This window comes from Odontesthes bonariensis, chromosome 4, assembly GCF_027942865.1.
Source record: "Odontesthes bonariensis isolate fOdoBon6 chromosome 4, fOdoBon6.hap1, whole genome shotgun sequence".
Lineage (NCBI taxonomy): Eukaryota > Metazoa > Chordata > Actinopteri > Atheriniformes > Atherinopsidae > Odontesthes > Odontesthes bonariensis.
In genome coordinates this window covers 26,204,129-26,230,264 of record NC_134509.1, presented here as the reverse complement: position 1 = coordinate 26,230,264, position 26,136 = coordinate 26,204,129, and the positions used below count along the sequence as shown (strand labels likewise).

Genomic DNA, 26,136 nt, shown 5'->3' with positions numbered 1-26,136 from the left:
CAAACAGAAAGGCATAGTGAAGTATAACTTAATGATTGCATATACAGCCCCCCCCCCCCCCACACGCCTGTTAAAACAGTTATAAGCTGGTATTCTGCTACAGTTTGTTTGTTTTCTGTTCTATCTATTGGAGGTAAGACCTATTTTATAAAAACTATGAGACATCTGCAGCTTGTCACACATTTTCTGTCCTCCACTCAACATATCTCATTAATACTGTATCCGCCTGCATCCACATCTCTGGCATTTACACAAACAAAAGGAAGGAAAAGGAAACGTCACAGGAGCTAAAAGTATCAGGGTGTACATTACTGACTGAGCTTTAGTAGATCAGCAGCTGCAATTTAAAGAGAAAAACACACTTTTTACCATGGGTAAAACACAAGTAAGTACCACAGGTTAAAATTAGACATGTCAACAACAAAACAAAGAGCAGAAGAGACATGTATCAAAGGAGTTTAAAGCAGGTAAGAGTGCAACCATTAAACTCATGGATGTCAGGGTTCAGATTAAAGTGACAAATCAGACCTCTGCTGAACCGTGATGAAGGCCTTCAGGGCACAGTCATCAGTGCAAGACAACAGAAATGCGTTCAACACTTCACTAGCTTTAAAATTCAGAGCTCAAAGCTCATAAAGCACTTGAGTTGTTAGACTGTCTCTTTAAAAGACACAAAGGCAGCTGAAAATAGACACAGAAGAGACTTTTTGGAGGAGTTGAGTCGAGGGGGGGAATTCTGGGTTGCAGGTGATTAATAAGACAGTTAAAAGAGACGTCATTCACTTGACCTCGATGTTTCTTGTCTCAGGTCATTTAAAACTCCTTAGTCTTGTTAAAACAGTCTCACATCCTCTTGAACTTGTCCTCTGCTGCTCAGCTTTTCTCCTTCCGAGGGCTGTGACTTTTTCCCGGTTCTCCTTTATGGCTCAGCCGCTTCAGCACCTTTATGGGTTTAAACTTTGCCCCTTTTTTCTTGTGGTGGTCACTGTCTGGATCCTTGTGAAAGTCTGATGAGGATGAAAACAGCCAATCAAAATTACAACAGAGCAAGTTGAGATGCAGCACGCATGTGTTAATTACTGAATGTTAAAACACCATCCTACCTTTTTTCTTCAGCATGGCCTCCATAACTTTGTCCTCCTCTTCTTCCCTGTTACAGAACAACCGTTGCAAACATCACCAATACGTACATTTCAGCACACCACTGACATTCACACTACCAGTTATCGATGTTACTGATTACCTCTGCCGGTCCTGGTCCATGTTGTTAACTATTTGGTTGCGCTGTTCGATGATGGTCACCAGCTCAGCCATTAGCTCCTGCTCTCGATTCTTGTCCTCCCCAGTCCAGTCTTTTTCTGATTCAAAGAAGAAAGGAGGACAAAGCGTGTGATGAAAAGTTTCTTTTTCCCCTCTACAACTTTGCGACTTCTGTAAAGAAAATGTAAAAATACGTCACAACGTATTGTTTGTGGGTGAGCGGGGAGATTTTCTAAGGATCGCTGTCCTGTTATCTCTGGCTACTGCCATTGTTGCCTGGTTAGATTCGGTTTTGTTTGGCCAAAAATGGACAAATAAAGTAGAGAAAGGAAGAGATGGAGAGATGAAAAGGATGGACCTGACTGGGACCAATTGAATCGTGCTACTAAATTAGGATCTGATAAATAATAAGCTGGTATGGTGCTGTAGTTTGATCCCCCACAAAATCCGAGTCTCCTTTTTCTGGGCCAGTTTGTCAAAGTAAACTAATTAATACTTTGAAATACATTCAGCGGGTTTGAAATGGATTTTAAAGGTCACTATATGAATAGAGATGGTGTAAGATATGATTTTAGAAGCTGTTGAGCACAGAAACGTGAGCTTGAAGTGAGAATTCAGGGTCTTTTCATATGAAAGACATTGTATGAGTAAGTGAGAATACAATACAGTGTCTAATTATTCCCTATAATGTGAATTGATAAAGCAATTGTTAAGATTCTTTTAACAGAAGCCCTTTGTTGCCATTCAGGGGGTTTATAAATTAGTACTGCAACAGCAGCGCAGCATTAGCTACATAATTAAAAGGCACATCGACCATCCTTTGAGGCTGTTTTCATTCTCAAATTACAGAAGACTTCAAACACCTGGTTTGTTGAGAAGACACCTCAGCTCGTACTCCACATCAGCTTGCCTCTCCTCCAGGTTCTGTTGCTTTGCCCTGCAGTGAGGATAAAAGGTTTAGTTAGGAAATGGTAACCACCTATTTACTACTTTTAAGCTGCTTTCTCCTTTATGTAAAAATACAATGCTACAAATGAAAACATATGCAAACACAAAGTGTGAATTTCCAGCTGATTTAGCTCAAATGTTGCCTACTTGAGAATCTGAATGCACTTCTATTGAACGTAATTTCAATATTCTGTTAAAATGTGAAAATGCATCCAGTGAACTCTGTTGTTTCAGAAAGTTGGAACATTCCTACAACATAATCCACTTCTCTATTGTTCATCAGTTTGCTCAAAGTGTTGCACAATGTAGTTTTTCTGCAGATGAAGCTAAAGGCAGCTTCCCCCAAGAGGGCCATCAAGGATCAGGGCCATCAAGGATCAGAGCTTTTATCTCCGTGCATTCAAATTGATGTGATTATTGGTAGTGTCTCGCTGCAGCCTGAGACTTACGTGTAGACCAGCTCAGCTTCACGTCGGACTAAAAGGTGTTTGTCATGAATCAGAGTGAACCAGTCCACCAGCAGGTGCTCTTCATCCTCGTCTGGACAAACAACAGGAGAGAAATGCTTTGAAATATTCTCATGTTTCTGCATGCAAAGAGCAGATTTTCTTTAATCAGTTACGTATTACAGTGAAAAAATACAAAGCTGCTCTTAACTGAATTCAGTTCATACTCAGGAAATGAAGAAGAGCAGGGCGTTGCATTACCATTAGGGTTGTCTCTCAGCTTCTGCTCCAGCTCCACTCCCCTCTGTTCCAGCTCATCCAGCTGCTTCTCCAGCTGCACCATCTCCCCATTGATATCCTCTGCCGGGATGTAATGATCTGATTGCACCTGCATGCATGTTTGGACCATGTGAGTACTCCCCAAGTGGTTGTTCTATATGACTTATTTCTACTTTTAAACATATTCTTTCCAGATGTTTTTCCTTACCTTGCGTTTGATAAGTGGGAAGCCGTGTCCGGGTGCCGGGGGTCTAGCAGGACGAGCGCCTCTTGGAGGCCTCTTTTCAGATTTAGCTGGGGAGGGAGAAGCTTTCCTGTTGAAGGGGTTCTCCTTACATATCCGCTAAAATTAGAAATAAAACAAGGTGTTAGTGTATTTATATAATGTGCAAGTTCTTTAAACTGACTTTTATTTTAAGGTAATTTAATGACCTTGTTGTGCGACTGAGTGGCCAGTGGGCTGGGGGTTGCAGTGGGTCGTGGTGGTGGGGCTCCAGGACCTTTGGCCTCTGAGTTGCGAGTGGTCTGTGGGGTGGCGGGAGCTGAGCTGGCAGTTGATGGCACAGGAGGGGGGCAGGGGCTTGGGGAAGTTTGAAGCAGACGATCAGCTGAGGAAGGGGACGACGAGTTGTCGCAGGGTGAACAGATGGAAGGCTCCGAGACGCTTTTGGTGAAGCCTTGTTCCTGCTCGCAGCTGGCACTGCCACCCAAAGGGAGCAGGGAGGAGCTGTGGTCTGAGCCAGAGGACAAACTCTCTATACTGAGAGCTGGGGAGGGAGAACAGGAGGAGGGCTGAGAGTGAGACAGAGCTGAAGAAGAAAGGTTTTGTGAAAAAAATAAAGCAGAAACAAAATGGGAATCGAAGAAGTTGGAAGAGATTGAAATAAAGAGAGGATGAGAGAAAAGAAAAAAAGTTTGTTCAATTTTATTTACAGAACACCTTTCCTGATCTTTTTAGCGTTACTGCTTGAAAAGAGGCTATTTCTGTCCTGTCATCTTTCTTCTTCAAAATCAGTAACTCCAGTTTGACTGATCTGAAAAGCCACCTCACGTGTTCCGACATGTCTGCAGGACAGAGAAAGGAGCGATGCCAGACAGGCAAGATTTGGATGAACATGACATTTTACAAACCAACCTTTGGTACAATGTCAGAGGAATACCAGAAACTCAGTACAAGTCTGTGGGATGTTATCTGTGGGATAACCTCAAAGAATTCACTGTGATACAAGAACGATGCTAAACTCAAAGACCAAAAACATGGACTTCAGATTACAAACAATACACTAAAAATCTGTAGTTATGGAATTAATTGATAGATTGTTCAAATCTCGCCTACTCAAGTACAAAAAAACGTCTTTAGGACTCATTAACCGGATTTTCATTTAGTAACAAAGCACATAAACTAGGCTCTGTACTGTTTTTGTCCAAACCACAAACAAACCTCAAGGAGGAACAAAGGAATTAATTATGATCTTTTTTGCTTGTTTATAGAGGTTTTTATTAGTGGAAGTAATCCTTTTTTACATGTAAATAAATTAACAGAATCCTCACTGACTACATCCTTGACTCGAAGGTGATCCAGATCTCAATCTGCATCTTGAAGCTTTTCCTTTACACTGCTCCAACTCTCCAAGTTTGGTCAAATTTGGCTCGATAGTTTTTGCTTCTTCGAGCAGATAAACAGAATAGCAAAAAGGAAACATCCCACACTTTGACTCTGCCTTGGTATGAGCTCAGGTATGTGACTGTTCCACATTTCTTGCTTGCATCACTGACATGAAACTGCATTTCAGAGCCAAAAGGTTTGTTACAGGCCAAGTCAAGCACATGACTGCAGCTTACTTGAGCTTATTAGACTTTTGGAAAAAGACCAAAGAAGTTGATAGGATGGCAGAGGAATAATAGTATGCCTTGTAATGATGATAATGATCAAATAAGATTTCTTTTAGGTAGCTGTTTAAAACATGTCTATTTCCTGTCCTCTAGTGTCATCTCGGGACAGCAAATGCATGTTTTTCAACAGAAACAATAATTCCTTGACGCCCACCTCAGAATTAGTTCTGCTTTGGCCAGTTTTTCCCGTTGTTATTCAGTACAACCTGTAAAACTTCTGATAAAACCAACCTTGTTTACCGGAGGATGGGTGTGGAGCGCGAGGTGCCGGCCTTTTCTTGCTCTTAGCGCTCCCAGGACTGGCGGATCGGGATGAGCTTCCTGGAGTGTCTGCACCTGCTGTTTCAGCTGCCCGAGTGATGCTGTACCACGGGTGGCTGGCCGCCAATGTGGGTGGAACTGCTCCTTCACTCGCTTCTTCATCATTCGCCTCGCCATTTTCATCATCTTCATCCTCAAATGGGTTGGAGGGCTGTGGGGGCGTGCTGGGTCTGGAGCCCTCCCCTTGGAGAGAAGACAGAGAGCCTGTGTTTGGAGGTGTTGCCAGTCCAGGCGGGGGAGGAGCTTTCTTCTTCTTGGGTTCTGATTGGACCAGGGCAAGCCAAGGTGGGTCTTTAGGTTTATTGGTTCCACTGAACAGTGAGACACACAGATAGTGATGGAGGGGTCACACAGAGGAAAACAAAATACATCCACGTGGAAGCATGAAGGTGCAAACGAAATGTTTCCAGAATTCTAACAAACAAACACTGAAGACACGATTCAGGCAGGAGAGAGACAGGAGACGCAGCATTTAACAGAAATTCAACTACCTGCCAGGAGACTGTGATCTTTCTCGAGGTTTGGGAGGAATTGGAGGCTTCAGATGTTCATCTGTGATTAAAAAAAAAAAAATGTCATAGCTATGAGCAAATGTTACCTTTAATCTTTTAAATAAATTCATGCTCTACAACAGGAACTTACCGACTGTTAGGCCATTTGTTGTGCGGGGCAGCCGAACTCGAGGGGCCGGGCGAGGTGGAGGTGTGGGTTCAGAAACCCTTCGGGGTGCAGGTACCGGTACCGGTCGACTTGCTTCCTCAACATGACTGTCGGGTGTCGAAGGGAGGTCCCCGTTAGATGTACATTTGGCTGGCGTTTGCGTTTCTTCCTCTTCTTCCTCATCGCTCTCATCAAAAGGGTTGGGAGGAGAGGAAGGACCGGTTTTGACTCCAGTCTCTTCACTGGCTTCTGTCTCTTTTTCTTCATCCAAAGACTCTTCTTTGGTTATTATCACCGGAGCTGCTGTGGCTGAGTCACTGTCTGGCCTGCCAGTATTTGCTCGGCCTACAGGAGAGGGAGTCTTTGCCTGGTCCCTCTCAGAGGGCACAGTGTGATGAATTGTGTTGCGACCAGTCCTGACAGACTGAACTGCCACCGGTTTCTTACTAAGATCTGGCCGACCATTCTGTTTGGATGAGGCATGCCTTGAAAGGTGACGTGTACAGACTAATGCCCCAGAGTCGCTTCCTTTGTAGGATCCAGGGAGCAAAGTGCTACGACACTCTGTGCACCTAAGTCGGTAAGATCAAGATGCAGATTTACACTTATTACTTATTCTTTATCTTACTCATTTATTTTCCCTCTCAGAATTAAACAAATATACACAACAAATCCAACTGAATTCTGACGTCTTAATTGAGCGTTCCTTGAGAAGTCTTATTACTTAAAGTCAAATTTTACAGCACTCTAGCTTTTGATTTGTCTGAAATAACCCACCATCATTATCCTAGATTGAAACACAGTGATTTTATGTTAAAAACAAAAAGTTTGCCTGGTTGCCAAAGACAAAATATTGTAACATAATCAAATGCTGCAGTATTAAACTTAATTTTCTAATTTTCCAGTGGCTGAAGTCTGAAAACTTTACGAATCTTTTGGATTGGTATAAATACGTTGTGGCTCCACTTCTAGACAGCAGTGCTTACCTGAAACAGTTACGGTGGTAGAGCTTGCCATCCACCAGAAACCTCTGCACCAGGTGGACGTGTTTCTGACAGACAGCGCAGGTGCTGCTCAGGGTGCTGCTCAGGGTGCTGCTCAGGGTGCTGCGCCTGACCGCTGCCTCTGCACCTGTCTGCACAGGCTGGAGTGGCTGATGCAAGCGACCGGGAGGTTGTTTGGAGGAAGGGGACGGCGAGGAGACATCAGGGGAAGGGGCAAGATGGAGAGTAATGGGGGAGGGGGAGATCATACACGGAGTCAGGATTTGAGGATGTGGATTGTTCATTCTGTTTAGCTAGTTACATCTAGTTGGTTACTCAAACATCTACAGATAATTAATTCATGTGGTTTATAATTTCTTGTCTTTTTTTAAGCTTTAAACATAATTCGATTCATACAAAAAATCTCATTCATAACTAAGTATTTAATAGTGTAAAATCACAACAGCTCAGGTTAGTGGCTCTGGTAGTCATATATGTTTGGCTGTGATTGATATTTATGAAAAACAAAAGTTTTCAGGCATGTAGGGGTGTATTATATGTTTCGTAAAGGGGTCAGAAGCAGCATGCTGCAAAACTTGGCACACACAGTGTTAGGATAATACCACTGTTAGTCTTTTATTTACAAGAGATGCTTAGAAAACAACTGACCTAACAGTATTTCCTTTCACCTGCTAACCCAACCCCCACCCCCACCCCCACACTACTGCCTAGGCTCAGGACCAGAGAGTGGAGGGGGGACCAGATGTGAGGATGAAGAACAGGAAGAGGAGGGAGTGGAATGAATTTCCATCTGAAGAGGGGAGTAGGGGTGGGGGGGGGGGTGATGAGGAGGATGCCAGTACGGGATGGAGGAAAGAAGTTGAAGGCATGCGAGAGAAAAGAGAGACAGAATACAGAGGCTATCTTTGTAGAATTACTCTACTGCTATAGCTTGGACTTCCCCCTGCTGTGCAACACAATGCTCACACAAGGAGGTAGATGTATAAAAATGTTCATTGTTGCACCACTTAATATTCCCAATTGTTCATGCACAACCACTGATGCATATTTGACGGCTTCAGACACAATCTAAGACACGGTACAAAAGGTTTTAGTGTACTTTTCCACGACAGGTCCACCACAAACAAAATATTAACAGTTTGCTACCATGCAGCTCCCTCCTGCTGACATCATGCATAGCTTATACAGTTTAATGCTAGAACAAAAGTCTACCAGGCCTTTGGGGGAAAAGTGCAATATATACACGCCTCTATGCTGCTTTCTCCTCATGTCGCATCTTTTACTTACTTCAGTTTCAGCCACCTTGTCCTCTAAAAGAGTCGGAGGCCTTTTTTGAGCTGGCTCGTTGTGACTGACAGAACTCAGCCTCTTCATACAGGGAGGGTTTGCTGTGTTACGAAGGGCAGAGAGAGACTCTGTGTCAGATGTTGGGGCATCTTAACCCACAAGTTAAGATGCTCAGTCTCGTGCCAAATCCAAGTGAATTAAGAGAACACACCTTGTGACTTGTTGTTGAAAAAATTGTAGTACTGGGAAACATATGTGATGACGCTCAGCCTATCAGGCACTTTCATGGACACCATGTCTTCTGGGTCCAGCAGGGCTGGAATCCCCAGCTGCGTCTCAGCCACTTCGAATGCCTACGACCAGGCAAAGACAGAAAAAAAGAGAAAAGAGTAGGACACAAGGAAGTTATGCCACTGATTACTTAGCTGAGAAACACTAAGCAATCAGCTTACATGGATGCAAAAATGGAATACTTCATTATAAACAGCTAAACAAACTGCCAAAGCACAACTTAAGTATCAAACTTAAATCATTTTGTGTGACATTTTAGTTGTAACCAAACTTTTAAAATGTGTTTTTCTAGAAATGTAGATGAAAAGATGCTTCTGCTAGCTGAACAATCCCTGCTACAAAAATGCATCTGATATTTTTACCCTTTGAAGATAACTGACAGCGAGGTGAGGACAAAAACCAAAACATGGAAGCGATGCGTGCACAGATAAGATTACACAACGAAACTGGCAGCCACACAACCCTGCAATACAAAGCCAACAAATGCTGCACATAAACAAAGGGAAACTATGCCTCAATCTAAACTCGTCGCTAAAGCAACACTTGGTTTCCTGCTCAGTGGTTATCTCTTGGTTTTGATCGAGTCCAACTATATTTCTGATTCACACAAGCTTCAAAAGATAAAATGACAATAACTGTTCTATATGAACCTTAAATGCAAAAAAAACGTGATTAGCTATAGGTGAAACATTTATTTTTTTAAATAATGAAGAGGTACAATGTAATTCATCTGCAGCCCACATACTAGAAAGCAGAGTGGTATAAAAGAGCTGCAGTAATGTGGATACAGAGGAAGAAGAGCTGCCGGGTGGAGTCTCCAGTAGTCAAAGGGGTGCATTTTAAAACAAGGAAACAGCTCGGGAGCGAGGACTGTGAGAGGTAAATCTGTCATCCTTGCCAGTCCACAGGGGCCCACTGCGTCCCTCTGCAGGCGACTGAGCACAGCTCAGATATTAGTAGCTGCACAGGCTGAGCACACCAACGACGCATGTGCCTGGATCCATCTTCATTAAGAAAAACAACATACCAAAAGGAAAAGACGAGGAGCACAAGAACAATATGGATGCTGGCTTTGAAAAGAGACATGCAGGAAAACCGCCGGATCAGTTTCTAACCATGTGCTCAGCCTTACTTAGTAACAGGAGACAGACAACAATGCATCAATTTATGGATTTTATTACCAGTCAAATATAACCAATAAGTTTTGCTTCTTATACTCCAGAATAGACTTCTCTTTAATACAACACACCTAATGACAGCCAACAAGCTGCCTGGTTTCTGTTGAGAGCCATAAGATAAAAAGCCTGCAGCAGCAAAAAAAAAAAAAACTGCCAAAGCTCAACCATCAAACTGAAAATGAGCCTCCTGTTACCTCTAATGTCCTGTTGATAATGTGGATATGAGGGAAAAACTGTCCAAGCACATTTCTTAGCCATTTACTGACTTATTAAGCTGCAAATCCAACACTTTTGCACTTTAAATCCTCTCTTCGTGCTCTTTCTACAGGCTTGACCATGAATAGTCTGGGTTTCTCCTTCCCACTGTGTGCCCTCGTCAGGCTCCATCAGGATTGAATAACGTCCTCCTCACACAGGCAGTCAAATAGTCAAATACAACAAAGTCACGCCCACAATGACTACTTCCACTGGCAATGGCTCACGAGGCGGTAACAGATGAGACACCAAAAGCTAAGCGGTAGATACAAATTAGCTCATCCACAACCTCAATTTATGAGCAAGTCTTTCCAAAAGATGACGACGTCATGGGTTCAAAATGTTCAGCTGGTAATTTGACTCACCAGTCGGTTGTTCTCGTAGACATTTTCTTTGGACAGTGAGTCAAAATCTCTGAAATTACAGAAAAAAAGTGAAGAAAAAAATTAGGTAAGGCCAAATTTGCAAACTCAACTTTGATATAATTGATTGATTAAATAATAATCATAAACCATGCTGATACAGGACAGTACTGTGGGATGAACCATCCATATGTTGTCATTCCTCCGACAACATGACAGCTGTTATGCTTCCACCTTACCACAGCTTACAATTTCCAAACTACACATTTATCTATATCTGATGTGGAAAAAGAAAACACTGCCAGGACAAAAGGAAAGAATGAGCAGGGCCAAACAGGAGCAGGGCTGATAATTACAAGGCACAGCTTGGAAATAAAGCCAGACTCCTGCCAGTAAACTTCCTGCAGTAAAACTGGAAAGTGTGTGAGGAGCTCTGAGATGAAAGCTGGTTTGTGTGAGTAAGTAAATGTGTGCTGAAGTGTGGACAACGCTATGATGGGAAAAAAAACCCGCCATAACCTTGGTGAGGGCGTGTGGAAACCATGTGGAACTTTCAAGAAGGCAAAATCCTGTGAATGAGCTCCGTGTTGGAGCTGCACAAAGTGACCTCTGTTCTCTCTAATCTAGTTCCCATGGCCACAAGCACACTAAGCAGCAACTCTAATATCAAGATGGTGTCAAACTACATACACTGGGCTGGCTCTACCAACACAGACTGCTGAAACGACCGCAACTTAAAATAAAAACACTTCCGAAACTGTTGGCGGGGGTTCAGATTTTCAAGCCTTACCGAACAGAGCCCGCTGTCACCAACAAATATGATTTAGTGTAGTGTGTGACTGGAATTGCGAACTTAATCCACTGTGACTCGGATACCCAGTCCAGGTTTATTTTGGGAAAGGGTACTGCTGAAGAATGGTGCGTCTCTGAGTGTATGTGTCAGGTTCTTTAAAATCCACATGATCCAAACCTGGGAGAACCAATAAAACAGCTAAATTGGGTTCAGTCAGACTTAAAAAAAAGTTTGTGTACTAGAATAATTGGGATGAAGTGACACTGTGAAGTGTAAGTTAATAAGCTTATATATCGGTTACATGCATTTTAGAAGAGGACCAGGTGAAACCATAAGTACATTATGAAGACATTTCCATATTTCTGATGCAGGGAGGGCATGGAGTTTGAATTACAAATTAATTTTGTTGCACCCAAAAGTGACGGCTGACCTGAGCTAAAGGAATTAAGACGCTAACTTCTCCGAAACTGCCATATATTTTGATGAGGACTAAGCTGGCTGCAGAGTACAGGGCTGAACTACAACAGGCCCGCCCGGCTCTACATTAGAGCTAAATCCAGTTTGACAGGCCGAGGTCTCAGCTGCAGCTTAGTCTGACGTGCTGTCGGTCTGGATCAGAGTGAGTTTGGCTGGTCAACTGCAGCTACATTAGAAATTGAACACTGGGGCATGCTGGGACATGGACCAAAAGAAAAAGAAAAGCTCTAAAACTGGGTATTAAGCATTCGTCTCTTCCTATACTTTGGAAGAGTGGTGACTAACACTGCCGCCTTACAGCAAGAATCTCAGCTGGGGCCTTTCAGTGTGGAGACGGCATGTTTTTTTTCTTTAAATGGTGGCACCGAAGTGATCGTAGGAAAGAGCATCAGCAAACTTCTGTGTGGTTGTTCGCTTCTGTGTTGGACCTGCGATAGACTGGCAGCCAGTTCGGGGTGTAAGCTGGAATAGCCTCCATCAGCCATGCAACCTTGAACTGGATTAAACGGGTGTAAGAAATGAATGGGTGGATGGAAAATGAATGAATACTAAAATATAGGAATTTAGAGATGGTTTGAATAGATTTATTGACAAATAACAAATCACCTTGAATGATTACCTGGATATTTTGTAGGATAAAAAAACAACAGTGAAAATAACTTTTTTGGGTGTTAACCCTCATGTCTTTAGCTTAAACAACAGTTTTCATCCCACCAAATCCTCTGAGGTAATTCTGAAAGGGACAAAATGGTAGCTTAATACACAGGTTGACTCACCACTAAAACACAGCCAGACCTAGCTTTGTACTAATCGTATGGAGATTTGTGGTGTCAATCTAAATAATGAATGGGAAAAATAACTGCTGTGTATCCTGGCAGACGCTGACTGCAATGGACCCCCACCATGACACCTGTTTATGCTTAATGTGATCTTCTATGTGACCAAAATATTCATTTTCGCAATCAAATCCTTCATTTTCGTGACTCTTCTATCATGTTCTCATACACACACAGAACCTGCATGTTGCTAACTACTAGAAAGTGCACATTTTTAACAAGAAAAGCGTGTTTCAGGTAAATGACCGTACTTGGTATGACCTGTGTATGTCCTGTGATGTGGCAACAGAGCTTTAACCCACAAGTTAAAATGATAAGACTGCACAGCTCTATTTCCACACAGATTTTTAAAACAACTAAAGGATGCTCCTCTTATATGAGTCAGAGGTACTGGGACATTCACACGGTTAGAAAACCCCTTTGCTGTGTTTGTTCAAAAACTGGTCAAACGACCACTCTCCCATGGCTGAAAATGTCTGCTTTTGGCCTCAACTCAAACACTGGCTAGTCACCCCCCCCCCCATAATAAACCACATAAATCACACAGATGTTATTGTGTTTTGTGGCATCTTGGGTGCTCTCTGTGTAGGTGTAAAATGTGGAGCAGAGGGGTGTGTTGTTGCAGACAGGGCATAGCTTGTCAGCCTGACACCACACTGGCCTCTCGAGCTAAAAGCTCTAATACAGTTATTATCAGAGGTATGATCAGAGGTAAGTTGTAACACTGTTTAAATTGAACACAAATGGCAAGGTATCTACCCACCAACAGTATAACTGCCTCCTATCATAGAGTGGTGATTTCATACAAGAAGCTTTCTGCTTCAAATGTGTTAAAATCAAGTATTTTTTTTGTGGACATGAACCTTACATAAAACCAGCTCCTCTGGTATGTTTCACAGGAAACCCCAGACCACAAATGAGCTCACAGCTGAGTGAGTTGCATCTACATCCTGAATATTTAAACGTACAAGTGATAATTGTACCTGTGAATTAATTTAAAGACAACAGATATCAACCTATCGTGTCTTTAAAAAAAAGATGTGTCTGCCTTTCACTGGATCCGGCTGCTTCCTCAAAAAAACGGTTTATCATCCTAAGTAATCTACCTTAAAACACAGCAAAACGGATTTTAACTGCCTATTAGGCTTCTTAGGACATTTAGTATAAATATCATGCTGTTAGATTTGAGGTTACTTACATAAGATCTGGTCTGAAACGATGTATAATGGCACAAAATGCCAAGCCGTTCCGAAAGGACGCTGACATGTCCCTGATTTCCACATCGTTGTAATTCTCACACTGTATCCGACACCACTCCTGGAGAGCCTTCAGAGATCCCATCATAGTACCGCCAGACAAAAGTTGTTATTGTGAAGCAAAACCGATATATTTTTGTCCTAAACGAGTCGGGACTCTAAGCAACGGGAGCAGGAGCGAGTTGGTCCAGGGGCGACAGCCAGGCTACACCCGATGAGACGACACGGTACCTTCATACACAACCACCGAGTCACGTTAGAAATACTAGCATAGCTTGCAAACGGGCAAGACTTTAGCTGACTTTAGCAACCACGAAGAGAACTGTAAACTTCATTTCCTGTATGCAGCTACCGACACACAGACGTTAACATATCAACTGGAGCAGAACATGGTTGATAACCTGAGTTGATAACGGGAGGAAGGGGGGCAGCGAAGTTCTTGACGTAGATACGTTAGCTAAGCGGCAACGGTAGCCTAACTGCTGGTCCAAAGTTTGCGGTTTTTCTTCTTCTTGCTATACAGTGACAACTGTTTCGGACGATGATGCAGATACGGTCGAAACAGAGGTGAGAGTTCCCTCTCTGAGGTGGACCGACTGTGACGGCTGTTGAAACGCTGGATGAGGAGTCCGTTAAACCGCTCGCTTCTCACGACACCCTTAATTCGAGGATATAATTCAAATACACAGTGCCAAATACGTCCCAGTCCTGTAGTGTTGATTAAAGCAGCACTGCTCCCGCTGCTAAGCCCTCCGAGTTGGTTCAAGCATCGGCAGGCTGTCTGCAACCTTGCTGAGAACCACCCTGTTGTTACTCTGTGAGCCCGACTGGGGGAGCTGCACAGCGGCCGCTGCTCCCGTTGCTATTCACACGAGATGTTACAAATGTCACGCGATAGTAGCCACTTGTTAAGAATTCCCGAAAGATGGCGGCGGCGCCTTCAGATGAGGCTAACCTGCAGTCACGCATCAGTAAGTCATATATCTCAATGTAGGATAAAGTTTTGAAGGCGAAGTGACAACCGAAGAATATCTAAGACACCATGATGTATAAACTAATAGTGATTTTTTGTGTGATGTTGTAATTGCCCCCTTGCTCCAAAGGAAACGGATTTCTAAGAGTCAGAAATGTCATCAAATCAAAAAGTGCACTTGGCGATGAGGAACCAACTGATAGTCGAACACTGTACAGCCTTTGCCGTGTTGTGCTATGTGTGTGAGCTTTGTGTTCACCTTTGACCGTCTGTAATATGTGATGATACACCAACGTGACCTATAGTTTGAATCTTAATACCCGGTAACATCAAGCTGAATGCTAACAAAACCTTGAGGACCATGTCAAACCAGTTCAGCAAAGACAGACCGAACCCCAGGAACTGTGGGACCTCTGCTGTAAACTCACTCGTTTTTGCATCCTTCTACACATGCACCAAACCAGAGAATTGACGGTCTGCATATTCAAACAACCAACTGCTGTCCAGCTAATCCAGCAGAATTTTATTATGTTTTTGTTTCGCACAGATAAGGCCACTAATCCCCTGAATAAGGAGACTGACTGGGAAACTATCAAAGGATTTTGTGATCAGCTTGACAATGAACCAGACGGGTGAGATTGTGAACAATGACTCATGTGTAACACCATTTTATACTGAAATGGAGAGACTGATGTCATTCCAGCTGTTATCTGGAATCATTTCCTGTGCGTTTTTTTTATTATTATTATTATGAAAAAATTTCTACACAGATTATATTAAGTTTTATCATTAGTTTAAAAATCCCTCTTTTATACCTCACTGCTGACACAGTGGATATTGTTTGTTCTTTATCAGGCCTCAGCTTGCAACCAGACTTCTGGCCCACAAAATCCAGTCTCCTCAGGAGTGGGAGGCGATGCAAGCGCTGACGGTAGGAGTTGGAATCGACAAGTCATTGTCAGTGAATGTATCTGTAAATATGTGAAAATAAGAAAATCTTTGTACGATTCCCAGGCACTTGAGACATGTATGAAGAACTGTGGAAAGAGATTTCACAGTGAAGTGGGGAAGTTTCGCTTTCTTAATGAGCTTATCAAGGTGGTCTCACCCAAGGTAATAACTGTTGTCTTATTGCTTGTCATACCTTATTTCTGAAGAAAGGTGAATAAAGTTATCATATTCATGATGCACACATCCAGGGCAATGACCATGGGAATTCTAAATATGAGTTTCATTAATAACACTCAAGGACTTTTAGTGCAGTATGTCAAAGAAGAAATATCCTCTCTCATTTTATCCCTGAAGTATTTAGGAACCCGGGCTCCAGAGCCAGTAAAGAAGAAAGTTTTAGAAGTGATGTACAGCTGGACTCTGAGGCTCCCAGATGAGACCAAGATAACAGAAGCTTATCACATGCTGAAAAAACAGGGTGAGCGCTTCACATTTCTTACTTTAAAAGCTAACTGTCAAGACAAAGGACTTAAATTGATCATTTTTCCACTGGCATTATTCCATCTATTCACCATAGATTGGTCTATAGAAGTTTTTTGTTTCCTTTATTCAGCAGAAGTTTAGTTTAGTTCTCTAAATTCTGTTTTTTAACACCTAGGTAGGGTAGTATCAGTTCCCCCTTTAACACAAGCATGAGACTAATGTCCTGAGTCATGGGAAGTTGAACCTAGTGTAATCTCAAAAATGAAGTTGCTATTGAAATTACATGAATGACGGTATTACATAAGATATATTTGTAGCACACTGACTTCTTCTGTATTTTATAGAGGGGAAAAAAAAAGCAGTGTCTTAATTATATTATTTGAATTAGTCCATAAAATGTCAAGTGCTCTCTCGGACAGTACTGTTCTTTACTCTGTAACTCATCTGTATACAGTGTAAATGCATAAAACAGAAGCTGAGCTGTTTATGGCTGATTTAAAAAATTTTTTTTTTTTTTAAATGTAAGGTTAATGGGTTTTCTTGTCGTTTCCAGGCATTGTAAAGCAAGATCCTGTGCTTCCTGATGACAAGCCCCTCCCACCCCCTCCATCCAGAGCCAAAAATGCCATCTTTGAGGATGAGGAGAAATCCAAGGTTTGTATGGGAAGTAATCAAGAAGCCCGAATGACATTAGAGAGGCATGTAAGGGGATTTACATACAAATGTACAGCCTTTATTGTCGTATGATGGGAATTTTTTTTGTTCATGTTCTGCACTTGTTTAGGTCTCAGTGAAAAGATCGCATCAAATCATGTGAAGTGAAACTCCTGGGAAAATTATTAAGGGACTTACTGTTTACAAAATTCTCTTCCTCTTTTCTTTCCTCCCCTCTTCTGTCTTATCCTGTTGTTGTAGATGTTGTCTCGCCTATTGAACAGCACTCACCCTGATGATTTAAGGGCAGCAAACAAGCTCATTAAGGAAATGGTCCAAGAGGTGAGCTAGTGGCTATGTTTACCAAATGTGGTGCACAGTATGTGCTCACATGCATGTAGATCTTTGTTTCAATTCCATTTCCAACACGCCTCCAGTCTTATCCATCACGGGTGTAGTGAGCTAAATATCCCAAAAAATGTTCATTGACATAATAAAAGCCATACTTCTTGGCTTAAATCTCCAAATGGTTGAAGTTTACAATCTTTAAAAGCTATTGTTTTCTAACAGTTATGTTGAATATATGTTCTTGAAGAGTTTTAAGAAGTAAGGCCATCGCACAAAACAGTCTTAAGCTGTTTATCACCATCGTTTTGTCATGCCAGTGCTGTCTGTACAGCCAGCTAAAAAGCAGCTGCAGTGTGTCCTACCAAAACTATGCAGATGACACTCAGATCTACGTGTCACTGACGGCAGGAGAACACGGGCCTGTAGATACATTATGTCACTGCATCGACCAGATTAGTGTGTGGATGCAAAATAATTTTCTCCAGCTAAACTCAGACAAAACTGAAATCATTGTCTGTGGCCCACAGAAACAGAGAAAGTGTTATCAGTCACCTTAAGACTCTCTCTCTAAAACCTACATAATCAGGTTAGAAATCTCGGGGTAATATTGGACTCAGACCTGAACTTTAACAGCCACATTAAATCAATAACATCAGCAGCTTTTTACCATCTAAAAGACATTGCCAGAATCAAAGGAATAGTGTCTAAACCAGACTTAGAAAGACTGATCCATGCATTTGTCTCCAGCAGGTTAGACTACTGTAACGGCCTGCTCACTGGGCTCTCTAAACGGGCTGTAAGACAGCTGCAGTACATCCAGAATGCTGCTGCTCGAGTCCTGACTAGAACCAGGAAATACAACCATATTAGTCCAGTGCTCAGGTCTCTGCACTGGCTTCCTGTCGCTCAGAGAATAGACTTTAAAACAGCTCTGCTCGTGTACAACTCTCTTCATTGTCAAGCGCCAAAGTACATCTCTGACATGTTAGAGCCATATGAACCAACTCGGGCTCTGAGAACCTCAGTGAGGGGTCTCCTGCTGGTGCCCAGAGTCAGGACTAAACAAGGTGAGGCTGCGTTTCACCCTAAAATCTGGAACAGTCTTCCAGAAGATGTGAGACAGGCCTCAACTCTGACAATGTTTAAAGCCAGGCTGAAAACAGTTCTATTTAGCTGTGCATATGACACCTGGAAGTATTTTATATGTGCTCTTCGTTTTTAATTTAATTAATTGATGATTATTTTTTATGTTTTATGGAACGATTTTATTTGCCTTCTTGTGGTTTTATTTAGCTGTGAAGCTCCTTAAATTGCCTTGTGTACGGATTGTGCTCTACAAACTTGCCTTGCCTTGCCTGTCATGATGAAAATAATCACCACTCCTTTTCCCAGGATCAAAAGCGAGTGGAGAAAGTGTCAAAGCGAGTAAATGCCATCCAGGAAGTGAACGAGAGTGTGAGCCTGCTGAGCCAGCTGCTGGAGGGTTACAACAAGGAGAGCTGCTCCCAGAGCAACCTGGAGCTCATTAAGGTTTGTGGAGCTCAACACATTTTTAGAAGCAATTTACAGACTCAAAATGTTATTTTACAGATGCGCTGGACTAGATTTTACTTGCTTAAGAAACATAATTGCTGCCTTTAAAGCTACTCTTGTTATCATTTGTGTTAAATGCAAATATTAAATGAATCTTTTTATGTTTCCTCTTAAAGTTCCAGTGCGTCACATTTAGGGTGATCTATTGTCCATTATATTTTCCATCTGTGTAAATAAGGGAAAATAAGAATAGTGTTTTCTATGGCATTAGAATGAGCCAATCAAATCCAAACGGGTTGCCCTCCTCCCACTCAAGCATGCAACTACAGCAGCCCTGAATGGCATGCATTTGGGTTTTTTTGCAGCCACGACTGGAATTTGTTCTGTTTTCACTACCACAGACACTAACCCACATTGACCAGTTATCCCATTTCCCAATTTGTACTCCCTTGATTCCTTGTTGCATTTTAGTCCCTCCCACCAGAGGACAGACGCAAGGAGAGAGAAGACAAGAAATCAGAGCTTTAACCAAAGGAGACGCGCTTGCATTGGGGCTTAATTTTTACATATACATCAAAATAAACATGACACAACTGTACCACCTAACCAGTGTTTTGGTGCAGTCTACCTTTTTTTTTTTAATTATAGTCTGATCAGGATTAAAGGTGTTTGTGTCTACGTATGCACACAACCTCTCCACCTGGTTTTAACTAAGCAAATAAGTCCTGCCTTCACATTGGAAACATACCGCAGCCTCAGCTGGCAGCAAGTTATTTAACCCTAACTGGTGCAATGAGTTGTTTCTCATTCTTAAAACAACATCAGAGGATACATTCTGTGGTTGTGCAAAAGATGTTTCAGAAGAGTCAAATTTATTCTGCAACAAGCAAACAAAACAACTAGGGAAACTCCAGAAATTGGGTCAAGAAGTGTCCGAGGTAGTGAAAGTAAGAACATTTCCACATGTACAACATAAGAGAAGTTATTGGTTCTAAAGAGCTTTGTAGCCTGAAGAAAACCTAGGAAGCAGTGAGATTTCACTCTGAAGCGATTGAAAAAAGGTTATCTGGTCTGATGAGTTCAGATTTAGTCTGTTTAGGAGCTTGTGGTCCTGCTTAAAGCACGCAGTAGAGGTTTGGTTTCAATGATCCAACATGTTTTTTTTATTTTTTATTACAGGATCTTTACCAGCGCTGTGAAAAGATGAGGCCTACGCTGTTCAGATTAGCGAGTGATACAGAGGACAACGATGAAGCTTTAGGTAAGTTCAATCTAAGCAGGATTTAATAGTGTAGGATTTGAAAGCCACTGTGGTGTTGATAATGTTTTCTCTCTTTGCAGCGGATATCTTGCAGGCAAATGACAGCTTGACACAAGTCATAAATCTTTACAGACAGCTGGTTAAGGGTGAGGATGTGACAAAAGATGGCATTTCCATGATGTCACAACCAGGTCGGTGCATGTAACTTTTTCCCAGGTTTCTGTTGAAGTGTGCAGTTAAGTGTAATTGGACATCCATCAGTATTTACTTTAACTTTTACACCATTTCTGCAGATTTGAAATCGGGCAGCAAAAGTTCAGCACTTTTAGACCTGACCGGACTTAACACAGAACCATCCAATCCAGAGTTTTCTGGCCTACAGACTCTGACTCAGAACGTGGGTTTGAGCCTTTTGGACGATGAACTAATGTCTTTGGGTAAGCAACTTCAGCCCAACTGGACACAGATGGTTAAAAGATTTATTTAAAAATGTTTCAGCGTAAATAACAAGGAAACCATTTTAATACATTTGATGTCATGTTGTTTTCTGATCTCTTAGGACTGAATCTAACGGAAAACTGTGACTCCAACAACATCTCTCAGGTGCGAAGTAAGACACGGCTGCACATGCTGGCTTTGAACCCTGGAAAATACACTTTTTTTTTTTTTTTTTTTTTAATAACAAAAACATGAATAAAATATGCTTTAATTGTCTACTTTACACCATCGTCGACTCGAGTATTAAACCTTCCCACATGCTCTCAGTCTTTAGATGCTGCAGAATCATCTGCTCCATCTGTGCCAGCTGCAGTGTTGCTACCATCTGTGCGTCAGACAGCACAGACTCCACCAGTAGGGGTCCCTACTGCTCCTCCTAAAGCCATGGAAGAGCTGGAGTTACTGGGAAAGACTTTGATACAACAGTCTTTGCCTCCAGAGAGCCAGCAGGTCAAATGGTAAGGAAGGACGACTGGAAAATACATAATTCATATGTTAAAAGTTGTCTCAAAGAAGGTAGCGTGACTTGTTTTATCATTACCTCTGCAGTGGGGTTTATTTAGTAAAGGGAAGTTGTATGTTGAAAATCTTTGAAAACCAAATTTTTGCGTTTTTGTTCTTAATGACGCAGGGACAAGCTCCAGCCTGCATCTAGAGTCACTTTAAGAGATCTCCAGACCAGGTCCAGCTCCAGCTGTCAGGCTGCTCCTTCTGCAGTCACCACCTGCACCGATCCCGCTCCAGCTCCCGGGCCGCCGTCCAGCCTGGTCACCAATTCAGAACAGCCTCATGCCCTCCTCCTCTCCAATCTTAGTCTTGCCGAGAAAAACACATTAGCTGCTGCTGATCCCTATGATAACATCTCTCTAGCTGACGTGACGGTGCCGTTGGAATCAATCAAACCTAGTAAGCATTAGAACCAGAACCAAGGCAAGGATGCTGGTTGAAAGAAAGGTTGTTCCTCATTTTAAAGGCCTTAATATCGATATGATTAAAGGCACTCTTTGTGTTTGTGCAGCAAAAACTTAAGACTTGGAGCACTTTACCAATAGCTGGCACTATAATAATAAAGTTTAAATTTATCTAAAAGGCTGCTTGGACTAGAGTAATCGAGTAATGTCTGCATATTTTGGTTTCCTGCTTGACATTGTCTCTTTTTTTAGATCTTTGCAGAAACCTCTAGAGCAATCATTTTGAAACTAAAACTGAATTGTATAGACTTGAGTCGTTTAAAGCTGTGAGGGAACTTTCAGTGTGCCCTTTTACTTGTCGGTAAAGAGAAAAAGTCATTTTCAAAAATTCGTAATATCTCACAGACATGACGAGATATCTCCCTGAAATTCTAAACGCATGTACGGGCCTGTTCATTTTGTATAGCACCAAGTGTTTGATCAAACCTCAGCAAAATATTTGCCCATACACATGAAACCAGCTGAAAAATGCTGCAATTAATGTATGTTTTCAAGCTCAATGAGATCACAGAAATGCTGATACTTGAAATGCTCACAAACTGTTTATTCATTGCCTGTTGCGGCTATATTTTCTTTTCATTTCTGCACGTCACGTGTCTGCTCATCTGTTTTCAGGCAGCTTGTTACCAGTTACTGTATTCGACAAACACAGCCTTCGGGTTTTGTTCACCTTTGCACGGGACTGTCCTCCATCGAGACCCGATGTGCTGGTGGTGATCATCTCCATGCTGTCCTCAGCCCCTATTCCTGTTACCAACATACGTTTCCAGGCAGCTGTGCCCAGAGTAAGTGCAGGTTTTTCTGCTGTTCGGTTTAATTACAGTAATGATCAAGAAGGCTCCTGAACTTTTAAATTCAACCGGCTTATTTTAAGACTTTCAGACAAGTGGAAAACATATTTGTGGACAAACTGCGGATATCTGTTACTACACAGTTTTTCATGCTTCAATTGGTGTGTTTTCTAGGTGATGAAAGTAAAGCTGCAGCCTCCCTCCAGTACTGAGCTCCCCGCCTTCAATCCCATCCTGCCTCCAGCTGCTATCACACAGATTCTGCTCTTGGCCAATCCTCACAAGGTCTGCTGTTATCACTCATGTGTCATAATCTGAGTCAGCTCGGTAGATCCTCAAAATAAAAAAAAGTTAGGACGCCGTGTAAAATGTTAACGATACGATTTATAAACCTCAAACCAATATTTTACTCACAATAGAAAACAGAACAAATATTGAAAGTGAGACATTTTGATATTTCATGAAAGCTCTGAGGAGGGAACTGAGACCAGCTGTTGGACCTTTGGGAAAGAAATGTTGTCCCATTCTTGTCTGATAGAGGACTTAATTTGGTGAAAGCTCCGGACTGCAGGCAGGCCAGTCCAGCAGCCAGACTCTTCTTCTATGAAGCCATGCTGTTGTAATTGATGCAGTTTGTGGTTTAACAATGTCTTGCTGAAATTAAAGGACTTCCCTGAAAAAGGATGGGAGCTAATGTTGCTGTTAAACTTTTATATACTTTTCAATATTGATGGCATCTTTCCAGTTGGCAAGTTGCCATTTCCAGGGACACTAATGCACCCACATACCGTCAGAGATGCATGCTTTTGGACTGAGTGATGATAACATACCAGATTATCTCCTCTACTCTTTAGTCTGGAGGATGCAGGATGAAAAAAAAAAAGAATACTTCGACTCCTCTGACCACAGAACAGTTCTCCACATTAAAATGAGCTTTGATCCAGGGAAGACGGCAGTGTTTCTGGATCATGTTCACATAGGGCTTCTCCTTTGCATGGTAGAGCTTTGCAACCTTAATTTGTGAATGGCACAGTGAGCTCTGTTCACAGACAATGATTTCTGGAAGTGTTTCTGAGCCCATGCAGTGATTTCCATCAGAGAATCTGTTTTTAATGCAGTGAAAATCACGGAAATCCCTTAAAATATAGGTTTTAAGCCGTGTCTCTTGCACAGAGATGTCCCCAGATGCTCTGACTCTTTGGATGATATTTTGTACGGACATCATTCTCACATTGCTTCACAATTTGTAGACACAGTATTTTGCAGATTACTGAACATCCAGCATGGTTCTCCACTTACTTTTCGCAACTGTTTTCAGACGTATTGCTGCCATCAAATTCAAGATGAGCTAATATTTTTCATGAAATGGTCAAATGGAATGGTAAAATGTCTCACTTTCAACACCTAAATATCAGAAGCATACAAAGCATTTTAAGGAAAGCATAAGGATTGAAGCATTCTTCTCCTAATCAGTTTGAGGTGTTCACAGCAAGTTGAGAAGCGTCAGCGGTTTGAAGTGATGGTTTTGTTCTCGTTTCAGGAAAAAGTGCGCTTGCGGTACAAGCTGACTTTCAACCTGGGGGAGAAATCTCACGATGAATCTGGTGACGTCGACCAGTTCCCACCTCCGAACACTTGGGGGAACCTTTAGTGAGAAGGACCAATCGCCTGTCATCTGATCTGCTGCTTCCTTTACATTTAGGTTGAAGTTGTCCTTCAGCGCTGCCTGAGGCACGATGGCCTCTTTCCCCTTAAGTGGTTTCAAACTCTGGGGTTTGGAAATACAGACGGACGTGAGAGCAGTTGTGGAAACCAGTTTACCTTGTGCCTTCTTTTCCTCGTTTGTTCATGTCCGTGTCCATGTCCATGCCGAGTGGTGTTGTTACTTTCTCCTCCTCCAACAATCGGTCCACTGTATTGATGTGAAGCCAACAAGTTGAGCCTTTTAAAAAAAGATGAATGTGTGAGTTTGTCCAATTTACAGACCGCTGAGTAAGTCCTGTGTCATGTGAATTACTGTTTCTCTTTATTTTAACAAGGTCAGATGCTCTTTCTGTAGCAAGCGTCTGATGCAGTCCTACCTACTTTGGAGTTAAAAATCGCGCACAGTCCGCTGCACATTAGAGTCATCACAGTTTGCATGTCCAGTGTTTGTCCTCAGCAGCGTTTTCTTTCAGCCCCTCAGAACTGCTGACCAGCTAAATACTTTGAGATGTTTTTGAAGTTCCAACCAAGTTTAGCAAAATCAAGAAGTATTATTTGAAATGGTTCCTATTTTAAATACTTGAATGCAAGCTGGTGATGTTGGTGTCTCATACACGTGGAGACAAAATGACACTAAATGTAACGGTCAACTCCAATATTTGAAACCACTTTGGGCTAAATCTGTTCAGAGTATGAGGAGTTGATCTGAAATGCTGGATCCAAAGTATCCAGGGAGCACACATGATTAACTTGTGCGTGGTTTTTAAGCCATGTGTGGGTTTTAGCGCTGTAGAGCTGAATAAATCGCAGTGAGGCGGTGTGTTTGTGTCTAAGCTTTGACAAACCAACTGACTTCAAAGCAGGCGGAGCTCGTCACAGGTGAAAAAGCACAGGTTGTATCGATAGCATCAACGACAGCTTTGCTCTGTAACTGAAACCAGCCAATTGAATTTAGTGATTCATCACTTTCCATCCAGTTACATGTACAATCGGGGCGTTCAATCTCTGTCCCTTAAAATCTTTTTTTTTTGTTGCACTTTTTGTATATTTTCAAAAATTGGAACATTTGTTTTAGATCGTTTGCTCAGGATCTTTTTCTTTAACTCACATGCACTTATTTTATTTATATTTTGCACATGAAATCATTCCCTTTTGCAGTAAATTGTCTCATTGTCATTTTCTTTCTGCTGGTAATTGATCCAAAGAAGGACGTGTGAAGTCCTGAGCTGACATCTGGTTTGATTCTGCCACATGTGCCTGAGATTTGATTTTCTTTTGCTTTTTACATAATGTATACAGATGATCGACTTGATTTCACCTGTTAATGTCCTAAACAGAAAACGATATGATGGTGGAAGTCCATTCTAGTTGATTTGAGGTCTGAAATAAAGTGAGACTGGAAGAAGACTAAAACGAAAGCGTAAAACGTCAAATGTGTTCATCTATTCAAGAATTACCCATAAATGTATTGATCCAACTGAACGCTTACCTGAAAGCATTTCTTAAAGTTTAATTTGGTACAAGCCCATAAGAACTTATGATTAGAAAATTACATCATTAAGCTTTTTTTCTTTATGTGCTATAAACCAGGGGCTTTCAAAGCCTTCAATTCTAATAACAGTAATGATTAAAGTCTGGAAAAAGAACACACTCAAACTTTTTGCTTGATTTTGTTACATCACTATGATATTAAGGTCATGTCAGTTAATCCCATACACACCAAACAAGTGAGCCAAGACCATCACATACTGCAGTCTGACACATACAACTAATACTACAAAATCCTATGGTTTGTTTAAAAAGTGTTAAACAGTCGCCTCAAAGCTAAACTATTCAACCACATCTCCGTTTCATTAACTGCAGAAGCCCATCTCATATTTGACTTAATCAGACTCAACGTATTTGTCAGTGAAGGATATTTGCTTCGTTATCAATAGATAATCTTTAAAGTATAGTTCTCAGGATGTGAAGTCGCACACTGGAATAGTTTTAACAAGATAGGAATGATTAAGACCATCAACCGTTGACTAATGAACTTTTTAATGTATTAAGAAGCTGTTTTGAGTTTTGCCTTCCTTCGTTATCGATCCGATTGTGAAAGTTCAACTAAAAACACTACAACCAAACATCGCATCCCTGAACTTACCTTAAGAAGCTTCTACATTTACCTTTTTTTCTTACTTAAAAAACATTTTACTTTAGACCTCCAGTATTGATCAATTAAAAGATCATATATATTTAAAAAATAAAAGAAAGAGAAGAGCTACAGGGTTCACAAATTAAATTCCACAACATGCACGTTGCTGAAAGATTTGTGCCCATTCTGTAAATTTACCAATGACAACCCTCATGTATATACTGCTCAGTTCAATGTACTATAAACATGTCTATAAAGCAAATAAAAGCATTATCCTCCTGTTTAA

General features: G+C 41.7%; 2 protein-coding genes across 6 annotated transcripts; one reads left to right on the top strand and one right to left on the bottom strand.

The window, feature by feature from the left end:
- Window positions 1-53: 53 nt before the first annotated feature.
- Window positions 54-14,382, bottom strand: micall1a (MICAL-like 1a). Of its 5 annotated transcripts, none has more exons than XM_075463710.1 (16): window positions 13,489-14,382; window positions 10,188-10,236; window positions 8,310-8,451; window positions 8,099-8,199; window positions 6,794-6,960; window positions 5,790-6,379; window positions 5,639-5,699; window positions 5,058-5,458; window positions 3,366-3,742; window positions 3,142-3,276; window positions 2,916-3,042; window positions 2,658-2,748; window positions 2,124-2,197; window positions 1,244-1,358; window positions 1,104-1,150; window positions 54-1,007 (listed from the first exon to the last, which is right to left on the bottom strand). In XM_075463710.1, exons 1-16 carry the CDS (start codon window positions 13,632-13,634, stop codon window positions 874-876), a joined length of 2,757 nt encoding a protein of 918 aa, XP_075319825.1. In that variant the 5' UTR covers window positions 13,635-14,382; the 3' UTR covers window positions 54-873. The 5 variants fall into 5 exon arrangements, with proteins under 5 accessions (XP_075319825.1, XP_075319827.1, XP_075319826.1 ...); XM_075463712.1 differs by having other exon boundaries at window positions 3,366-3,700; XM_075463711.1 differs by having other exon boundaries at window positions 5,067-5,458.
- A 31-nt stretch (window positions 14,383-14,413) lies between these two features.
- Window positions 14,414-26,131, top strand: LOC142378814 (ADP-ribosylation factor-binding protein GGA1-like). The gene is made up of 17 exons (XM_075463715.1): window positions 14,414-14,517; window positions 15,067-15,151; window positions 15,375-15,450; window positions 15,534-15,632; window positions 15,825-15,948; window positions 16,507-16,607; window positions 16,869-16,949; window positions 18,348-18,485; window positions 19,668-19,749; window positions 19,830-19,940; window positions 20,043-20,186; window positions 20,309-20,352; window positions 20,515-20,705; window positions 20,879-21,153; window positions 21,834-22,003; window positions 22,184-22,294; window positions 23,550-26,131. Exons 1-17 carry the CDS (start codon window positions 14,472-14,474, stop codon window positions 23,658-23,660), a joined length of 1,989 nt encoding a protein of 662 aa, XP_075319830.1. The 5' UTR covers window positions 14,414-14,471; the 3' UTR covers window positions 23,661-26,131.
- Window positions 26,132-26,136: the final 5 nt, after the last annotated feature.